General features: G+C 33.1%; 1 protein-coding gene and 1 long non-coding RNA gene across 2 annotated transcripts; both read right to left on the bottom strand.

Moving 5' to 3' along the window:
- Positions 1–1,547: 1,547 nt before the first annotated feature.
- On the bottom strand, positions 1,548–6,048 carry LOC139862904 (uncharacterized). The gene is made up of 5 exons (XR_011764316.1): positions 5,975–6,048; positions 5,195–5,281; positions 4,990–5,070; positions 1,949–2,012; positions 1,548–1,812 (listed from the first exon to the last, which is right to left on the bottom strand). It is a non-coding gene; the product is annotated as an uncharacterized lncRNA (long non-coding RNA).
- Positions 6,049–7,424: 1,376 nt separating this feature from the next.
- LOC139862246 (superoxide dismutase [Mn], mitochondrial-like) lies at positions 7,425–9,506 on the bottom strand. Its single transcript, XM_071850818.1, has 6 exons — positions 9,127–9,506; positions 8,526–8,572; positions 8,284–8,409; positions 8,130–8,186; positions 7,882–7,959; positions 7,425–7,707 (listed from the first exon to the last, which is right to left on the bottom strand). The coding sequence occupies exons 1-6, from the start codon at positions 9,401–9,403 to the stop codon at positions 7,615–7,617; spliced, it is 678 nt and encodes a 225-aa protein (XP_071706919.1). The 5' UTR covers positions 9,404–9,506; the 3' UTR covers positions 7,425–7,614.
- Between the last annotated feature and the right edge of the window lie 779 nt (positions 9,507–10,285).

The following is a 10,285-nucleotide window of genomic DNA, read 5'->3' as shown; positions in this document are numbered from 1 at the left end:
CAACTCAACGATGGAATCTGAGTTTGTTGCTTTAGCTGCTGCTGGTAAAGAAGCAGAATGGCTTAGAAACTTGATCCATGAGATACCATTATGGCCTAAACCTATAGCACCCATGTCTATCCATTGTGATAGTGCTGCGACATTGGCAAAGGCTTATAGCCAGATGTACAATGGAAAGTCTAGACACTTAGGTGTCAGACATAGCATGATTCGTGAACTCATCATGAATGGGGTGATTTCTATAGTGTTCGTGAGGTCACAACAGAATTTAGCTGATCACTTGACGAAGGGATTGGCAAGAGACTTGGTGAACAAGTCTGCTGTGGGGATGGGTTTAAAGTCTACATAAATTTCTAATTATAAGATACTCAATTCCCTTCTGATGAAAATTAGAAGTTGAATTCAATGTGGAAGGCTTATACTTAGAAATTTGGAGTACAAAATTTTGTATCATCCCAAGGTAAGGTATGTACTCGGACCTGTTGAATGTGAGGTTGAAGTTTAGCTTCTTAATGGTTTATTTGAAAAAGTGCAATAGCAGGTGCATGACTGAAATGAACTACCTATGTGAATGTGAAGTTTTGCCGCTTCAACAAAGCTTGGACTTTTGCTTTAGATACATTCATGAATGGATATGGACGCATGGCTTGTAAAGTGTCAGGATAGCTTTAGAGTATTTGAAAACTTATGTGTATGTTATTTTCAGTTATTCAAATGGGTTGAAGGGTTCAATATGCAGAAATACATGTAAATTAACCTTTATTCATTAGTCACTTGATTCATATAAGTTAATAGGCCAACCAAAATGATGCACAGGGCTGATATTTGCAAATTAATTTTTACCTAATACTAGTGTTTGGATCCAAAAGCTTTTTATTTACAGTATTTTTTTAAATCTCCAATAGTATAACACTACACCATGATGATTGATGAACCACCAAATACGATACACAAATATACATCAATTTTTCAAACGAAACCCAACAAAGGTGAATACCTAGAAACAAATTGAATTGATAGAGAAAATACCTGTTGTATATTTTTCTTCGAAGAGCTTGGATACTGGATGTAGAATGATTAATGAGATAGACGACCGGTTCTTTATTTATATCTGCTATTCTACTCGTATTCTACTATACTAGGGCAACCTTTCTCAGTAAAAATGGATAGCCAGCCCACCCATCATATATTTCGTCTTCTAAACTTGACTAAAAGAACCCACTTGGCCCAATTGAAGCTCAATTCCAATTCCAATTCCAATTCCAAATCGCCCATAACATAACCTACAATTCCTTGTGTCAAATTTATTTAATGCCCAATTGAGATAAGGGAATACATCTCCAATTTTATCCAACTAGTTAAAGACTCCTAATTTGCAACTTCTAGTTCATGAAATTATTTGTTAAAATGTTTATATAGGTATCAATAAATGTTAGTCGACACATATATGAACTGTTTATTGACCATCTAAAAACAAAAATCATCTGTCTTGTCTGCAAACTTATTATATCCAGTATCAACAGAAATAGTTGGTGCAGAAACAGGAAATAGATAAATTGTAAGCATCAAAATATCCAAAAAAAAAAAAAAAAACAAGATATGTGTACATTCATGTTCTACATACAAAACAAGTGCTTAGTCCCATGGTAAATAGGGCTTCCTTATTACATTGTTCAAATTAACTCTAAAGAACCACAACACTGGTGTCAACCACATCTTTTAAGGGCATTCTTTCTCATATACTTCATTGGCATACTTCCAGTTGATCCCTTTCCAAATATTCTTCAAATAATCTGGTCTAACGTTTTTGTACTACATCAATTAAAACAAAATAAAGAGATTAAAACATATATACATAATAACTATTAAAGTGTAGCAATCCAACCAAGAAATGAACGAAAGATATAAGGACGGGCATTTAAACTTTACGAATATATGAAGCACATACAGACTATGAAAGTTTATATCATCAGTCCGGTGGCGCTTGAAAACAGGTGTTTTTTGCACAGCATCTGAAAAAATAAAAAATAAATAATAATTTTTAATAATAATAATAATTATTATTATTATTATCCCTAAATACTAAAACCCACCAAAAAATTTGTAACCCACTAAAAAATTTGTAGTTTCAATTGTTTTGAATTGTAGTTTTGAGTTTTCTTTCACGCTGTAATCCGCCCCTCACCTTTGCCTCAATTTACACGACGACCCCTCAAGCATTTTTTCAGGGGTAAAAAGTGTAAATATATAATTTTGTTAAAATAAAAGAAACTAATTTCACCCGAATTTTTAACAGGTCCTATCTTCTCGCTCGGTGCGAGTTAAATTTTTCCGAGCCCACCGTTCAACTCAAAAAAATCTTACAAACACAACGGGACTAACTATACGCGAAACGGACACTTAAAAAAAACGCTCAATACCTTGGACTATATTCAATACATATACACACAACTATAATACGCTCCGTTAACTATGAAAACGCAACCCAAAGGCCCCGCGCTATCGCGCGAGCTCCTTTTTCTATTAACAATAACAATAACAATAACAATAACAATAATGAAGAAGAACAACAGATGAGATTAATTGATAGATAGATAAACAAAAATCAGATTTCCAATGAATTGGAAAACTCGGCCTAATCAGAGAAGAAGCATTAACCTAACATCTTGCCCAAGCTCTCTCAAGAGCCGATACTACTAAAACACACAAAAACAATGTCTGCCTTGCCTTCCCAATACACCCTACCACTCTATTTATAGCATAATCATTCCAGATCAGGATCATGAAATGTAGGTTTAAAGTTATGATATAATTGAGTTATGATGTAGGTTGATTAGTTAAACTGGAACTACTCTGTGTTTGCGTATGTAATTCACAGAGCTTGAAAATAATCGAATTTTAGAACTTTTCATTATCTTATTGGACTTATTCTTGCAGGTATTTGTGACTCGTGCACCCATATTCTGCTTATACCTAAGCGATATCTGGTTTAAGCAATGCTAATTTTAGATCTGAATGTGTACATTATCTTATTGTATCTTATTCGTGCAGAATTTCCCTTGTCAAGAAGTTGAAAGACATAACAACCCGAAGTTGAGATGAAGTATGTAGCTGATACATGAATTCATTTTCTTTTCAATTTTAATACATAATGCTCATATTCATATTAATTTTCTGTTATATTTTCTTTCCAATTTTAATTTATATCAAATTGTTTTAAATGGCTTCTCTTCCATTTTCAGGACCAGCCCAGAACTTGTGCTCAATCCTGTAAGAAAAAGCACTTGGTACTTTATATGAAGTTAGTATGGTTTTAAGCAACAAATAAAACATCATTAAAATTGGTAACAGTGAAACATTAAGCATGATGCAAAAACATCATTAAAATTAGAATACAAATGTTGATTACATGAGCCTGGACCAAAAAAAACAACAATAACATTCTATGGTTGTCTAAATAGTGGCCAATGCATCAAATAAAACTCCAAATCAAAACATAGGAAATAAGATTGTTAAACTTATATAAAAGCACATTTAAAGTGTAGACTGGTTATTAGAGAAAACCAATAAGATGTAAAAAATAGTACCATGCAATAAACACAATAACATATACTGATAGTAATTAGTATTGTTAGTAAAAAGAAAAATTAAATATAATGTACCTAAATCAGTTATCGAATTCAATGATGTATTAGTTGATGAACAAGATTGAGGTCGAGGCTAAAAACTAAATTATCATGGTAGTTATCCACCACTGCAGTAATAATAATATTTGACATCCAATCCTTGTTTACAAAATGATAGCGAAATATTACAAACAAAAACTCAAAACGAAGATCCCCTGATCCAACGCATATCAAATACACAAGTGTACAGGATCTCTCCAATTTTCTTTAGAATTACATCTTCATAGTCAGGTGGACCTTTCAACATGAAACCATACACCATCATTTCCGGACGTAAAGTCAAACTCAACGCAATCATCTCCAACATGATTTCGAGTATACACACGTAAATTTTGCATCATATATTGTAGATGATCTTGACCATAGAAGTATACTTTATACGTTATTATGACACCAGATGTGCCACAGTATATGATGCAAAAATTAAGCGTGTATATTTGAAATCAGATGATTATGTGTTAGGTTCGACTTTGCATCCTAAAATGATGATGTATGGTTTATGCTGAAGGGTCCACCTGACTATGAAAATGTAATTGTAAAAGAAATTGGGGAGATCTTGTACACTAGTATATTTGGTATGCGTTGGACCGAGGATCTTCGTTTTGAGTTTTTGTTTGTAATATTTCGTTATCATCATGTAAACAAGGATTGGATGCCAAATATTATTATTCCTGCACTAGGGGATAACTACCATGATAATGCAGTTTTAACCGCGACCTCAATCTTGTTCAACAACCAATACAATATTGAATTCGATAACTGATTTAGGTACACTATACTTAATTTTTCGTTTTACTATCAATACTAATTACTATTATCATTCCTGCAGTGGGGGATAACTACCATGATAATGTAGTTTTTAGCCGCGACCTCAATCTTGTTCAAAAACCAATACATCATTAAATTCAATAACTGATTTAGGCATACCATACTTAATTTTTCTTTTTACTATCAATACTAATTACTATTACTAATTACTATTACTATCTGTTTTTGTGCTTATTACATGATACTATATTTTACATCTTATTGGCTTTTGTTTTGTTTTGTCATAGCATCAGTTCATGCGGTATACGCTTCATCTAGCTCTCCTATTAAATTAAATAAATATAAACAAAACAAAGTATACCATCCATCATCCATCAGCTTATTTACGATTTGAGCACACAAGTAATAATGCCTATGCCTATAATAATAATTAATTTAATAATATAATAAGACCAACTTTATAAATCAAGAATGTTTTTTTAAGTCCAAAGTCAAACGATTACATCATAACATGAAGCGGTAGCGCAGCACATACCAGTTGAAGAGTTCAAAAGCTCAAAACAATGCACATGTGGCTAGCTGCTTGTACAATTCGTCTTCAGATTTGGTATAATAACTAATCATACGTAACGTTAGTATTTTAAGCCTATCAATCAATTTCTGAAAATGTCATTCATATACGAGTAGTTAATAATAATAGTGTAAAACCATAACATAGATGAGGGATTTAGTTTACTTACAACAAGTTGCTTCTAAACTATCCCATACAGTACTCGGAATGAAGACTCTTTTGACGGGACCAGTAATTTTGCTTTCAACTATTGGACCTGAACCAAATTGATATTGATAACAATAACAGTAACAATAACAATAATAATATTTACATAAGATGCATAAATAAAGAATACTGTCAGTCTTGGGGTTTGCTGTTTAAAAAACAAGGAGGGTTTTAGTATGGTGGGTATCGTATGTTAGCAATATATCTCTTTTGAGCAAGCAAAATAAGCTCTGTTTATATAAACTGGCTTGTAGCTTGTTAAAATGCTTCTTTACGAGGTTACTGGATTTGCTAAAGTAACTCTTGTTAAAGATTTTTTATTTATACCTAAGTACAAATGAAGGTTGGTTAAATTGAATTGGGGGTCTAAAGAATGGTCATTTTAAAGTGCGAGTTTATGGAAATTACAATATGCAAACCCACATTATAATTATATTTCTATTTTTAATTAGTTATATAACTAACAATAACTTTTACTTGATGATGATGTTAGGTAGAGCTTAATAATTTAATAAATAGTAGTAGTAGTAGTAGTAGTATAAAATAAGCAGGTAACGCTTGCTTGCAGCAAACTTCTTAACCCCCAAAATACATATAACACAAAAATATATCAATGTTTCAAACAAAACCATCCAAATTTGGATGAATACCTAGAAACAAATTTGGATAATAGAAAAAGAAGATGAAATATTCAACAACAACAATAATAATTCAATCAAATGACAGAATAGATATAATATACCTGTCTGTTTCGCTTAGAAAAGGGATGTGCATTTTGCAGATCTTGGAGCTTGGATGTTTAATGAGAGAGGCGACGAACCGGGTCCTGAATTTATATTTGATTTCTTTCTAGGGCAACATTTTTCAATCTATATTCATTGGTCTGCAAATTGGCGAGGAGTGGGTCGAGAATGGGCCTGGACTGAGACGGAAATAAAAACCCGGGCCCAGACGCTTTTTCTATGATGTTTTAAAAGAAAGGTTGGTTTTTTCTTAGAGACTAGGTCCTACTTATGATGCAACAATTCTATGGTAATGCTTCGTTCCCTGCTAGCTTTAATTCTTCTTTCATCGTACTTATCCCAAAGTCCAATTCTACCAAGATAAGTTCCAAGTGTTTAGGTAATTGGCTAAAAGGGGTGGTAGCTGAGGTTGTAAGCGAGAATCAATACGCATTTGTTCCCGCTACATTGTTAGTGGATGGTATCATGTTATTAAACGAGCTTTGGTTTCATTCTAAGAAAGCGCGTAAGAAAGTGTTTTTTGTTTTTTTTTTTTTTTTACCCCACTTCATTAGCAACTACAGAGTAATATAATAAACCATCTGAAATTACAACGTTGAGTTGTAGCTCAGCCGGTAGTGGTCTGCTTTTTTTAGCGAGAGGTTAGGAGTTCGACTTCGCTGGACTGCAACATTGCACTCAATGTTATCACTGATCTGAAGTACCAGTGAAGTTTTATCTCATGTGTAGCTGATCTCACCTACAATCACACGGGTCTGCCCTTGTGTGGATGTGGAACTGACTAATAATGGGGATACTACCTGTTACTCATGGGAAAACTCGTTAACCAGATAGTTAGTAACTAAGTGGAGACCCGACGAGTTTTGATCCGGGTTTGGGACAAGGTTTTTTAAACGGGTTCGAGTCTGAGATTACATAAACCCGGCCCAAACCCGACCCGATGTCATCCCTATAATGATGAGAGAGATGACGGGTTCTTTATTTATTTCTATTCTACGAGGGCAACCTTTTGGGAAATTGCCTAAAATATACTTTTTTTCAAAGTTTTATAAAAAAAAAATACACTTTTTTCAAAAAAATTGGCAATTTGGCAATATACACCATTAGTGTATATTGGCAGTGAAAAAATACACTTTGAACAAAGTGTATATTGACCTAATAGTGTATATTGACAATTTTTTTTAAAAAAGTGTATTGTTTTAAAAAACTTTAAAAAAAAAAGTATATTTTAGGCAATTCCCCCAACCTTTTTCAATAAAAATGGATATTATATGAATAGCCAGCCCACCCATCTCTAATATTATCCAACTAGTTAATTTAAGACCCATTGCAGCTTCTTGTTCATGAAATTATTAGTCAGCACATATATGAACTGTTTATTGACCCTCTAAAGACAAAAATCATTGGTCTGTAAATTCATTATCCAGTATCAACAGAAATAGTTGGGAGTAGAAAGAGGAAATAGATACTAGAATATAAGCAAAAAATATCCAAAAAAAAAAAAAAGCAACAAGATATGTGTACATTCATGTTCTACATACAAAACAAGGGCTTACTTAGTCCCATGGTAAAATAGGGCCTCCTTATTACATGTTCAAACTCTAAAGAACCACAACACTGGTGTCAGTCAGATCTTCTTTTAAGGGCATTCTTTCTCGTATACTTCATTCGCATACTTCCAGTTGATCACTTTCCAGATATTCTTCAAATAATCTGGTCTAACGTTTTTGTACTATGTCAAAAACAAAATAAAAAGATTAAAACCATATACTATACATGATTATTAAAGTGTAGTAATCAAACCAAGAAATAGACGAATGATTTAGGGGTATATCAACTTTCTGCATATATGAATCATGACAAGTAATTACTCGCACATACAGACTATGAAAGTTTCTATCATCACCTGCAAATAGTATGCGTGCTCCCAAACATCTATGCCAAGAAGAGGAACTAAACTTGCACCTTTAGTGACCAATGGATCCTGCATTACAAGTATCATGAAACATTAAACAAGGTATTGAGTTACATGTGAATAAAAAAGAAGATATACATAGAGTGAAAAACATGTGCAACCATTGTTTTTTACTAGAGCGAGTTTGATTTTGAAGATACAAAACATCAAACAATTACTTATATCTTGGGAGTCTATACCTGGTTTGCAGTTATTTCAACAACAAGCCTTTTCAACTCCTTATCCACTGCAAGCCACTGTAAAAAAATAAATAAATTTGAAGCAAACATTATTAAGAAAAGAAAGAAAAAAAAAAAAAAGGTTTCACTGATGAGAACTGATAATAGAACATACCACCCATCCAGAACCTTGTACGGCAGCACCTTCAGCATTCATCTTGGCAATCAACTTTTCAATTGAGCCAAAGTGTTGGTCAATTGCCCAGCCTAATGAACCATGTGGTGGCTCACCACCCCCTGCCTGCAAAAATATATAAATAAATAGATAAATAATGATATTAATAAATCAAATATTAATAGTTCAATTTTCAGTCAAGTTAAGAGTAGTTAGCTGCAATTAACAGGAAACAAACTTACACTAGTGGGAGCGAGATTCTTCCAGAAAATTGAGTGATTCACATGACCTGAACAGAAGAGATAATGTACTATCATTATAAGTTTTTTAGCTTTTAACTAATGACGCCTGTGACTACGATTCCTAGATCCGCCCACTGCTTATCGTGATGCTAAATTGCTAACAGTAACTTGGTTAAACAACACAATTCTATCTGATAAAATCAATAATTTCACATTACAAAATTGATGCAAATAATGAGTGAATGGGTATTGTTGTCGTAGAATGCATACAATCAGAATTTTCACCAGCACCAAATATCAAATTTAGCATAAAACTCAAACGTTTTGAATTCAATGTACAAAATCCAATACTATAGCATTAAACAAGAAATTATAGCACACAGTAAAACGATTCTGGCATAGAATCCATGAACAAATATCGCATATGATATATATGATTTCGCATTTATGTGTACACATTAGCATAGAAATAGTCCACTTTTACACTGTTTAATTTCAAGTGTTAAAACGTTTAGTTTGATTGTGAAGCTACCGCAATAATTATCCGAAAAGAATCGAAATAAAATAAAATATATAAATAACCAAATATAATTTATCGAACCTCCGCCGTTGAACTTAATGGCGCTCTGCAATTTAACAGCAGTGGATGCATCACCCTTAGCGATTGCGTCATCAAGTTGTTCGAGAGCTTTATTATAATTAGTGATGTAAGCTTGATGATGTTTCTGATGATGAATCTGCATAATCTCACCGCTAATTGCAGGTTCAAGTGCGCCATACTCGTAAGCGAGATCTGGAAGTGTAAATGTTTGTAGTCCGCGAATATTGTGTTGAAATCGAGCTAGGGTTTTGGCGATTGCTAGGGTTCGAAGAGCCATTTTTGATGTGTTAAATTTTGGTAACTGGAATTGCCTGCATATATATTTTAAGTTGCCAAGTGGAATCTGTGGGCAGTGTGCAGGAAATTTGTAGCACTTATTAACCTTGTAAACCCACAGGCTAAGATGGTTGGTTTATCTGTTTAATATTTTAATAATAATTAATATAATATAAATATTAATTAATTATTATTATTATTATTATTTTATTATTATTATTATTATTATTTTAATTATTAATTTTATTTTATTAATTATTATTAATCTTACAAACTAAACCTCCTCTCAAATTTGGTGGTTTCAGTTTTACCGCGTTGTCGTTCTGAGTTTGCGTTCACACTACAAATGGTCCTCCAACTTTCGCACAAATTACACAACAACCCTTCAACTTTACACTTTCTCAGGGGTAAAACACGTAAATTTATAATTTAATTAAAATAAAAAAACCTTACTCCACCCGAATTTATGACGGGTCATATCTTCTCGCTCGGTGCGAGTTACATTTTTCCGAGGCCACCGTTTAACTCGAAAAAATCTCACGAACCCAACGGGACTAACTATATGCAAAACGGACATCGTTAAAAAAAACACTAAATAACGGGCCCTATATTCACGCTCGGTGCGAGTTAAATTTTTCCGAGACCACCGTTCAACTCGAAATAATTTTACGAACACAACGCGACTAACTATACGCGAAACGGACATCGTTAAAAAGAAAATATATTTCGGGTTATATTACATACATATATACATATACAAAACGACTAACTATACGCGAAACGGACATCGTATATCCAAATTGGACCGCGCGTCGAATACACCCGCAGCAACGCGCAGTCGGATTTTTTCTAGTTATGATTATTTCATAGTTAACAAGTTACA

Source organism: Rutidosis leptorrhynchoides, chromosome 8 (genome assembly GCF_046630445.1).
Source record: "Rutidosis leptorrhynchoides isolate AG116_Rl617_1_P2 chromosome 8, CSIRO_AGI_Rlap_v1, whole genome shotgun sequence".
NCBI classification, from domain to species: Eukaryota; Viridiplantae; Streptophyta; class Magnoliopsida; order Asterales; family Asteraceae; genus Rutidosis; species Rutidosis leptorrhynchoides.
The sequence above is the reverse complement of the archived record's forward strand: the minus strand, read 5'-3'. Positions and strand labels throughout refer to the sequence as shown.

What these genes read in the sequence shown, in the direction of transcription:
- LOC139862246 (XM_071850818.1), bottom strand. Translation starts at nt 9,403, where the DNA reads ATGGCTCTTCGAACCCTAGCAATCGCCAAAACCCTAGCTCGATTTCAA. An exon ending in TACAAGGTTCTGGATGGGTG is followed by an intron (nt 8,187 to 8,283) that starts GTATGTTCTATT and finishes ATTTTTTTACAG; the next exon opens with TGGCTTGCAGTGGATAAGGA. An exon ending in TTGAAATAACTGCAAACCAG is followed by an intron (nt 7,960 to 8,129) that starts GTATAGACTCCC and finishes CTTGTAATGCAG; the next exon opens with GATCCATTGGTCACTAAAGG.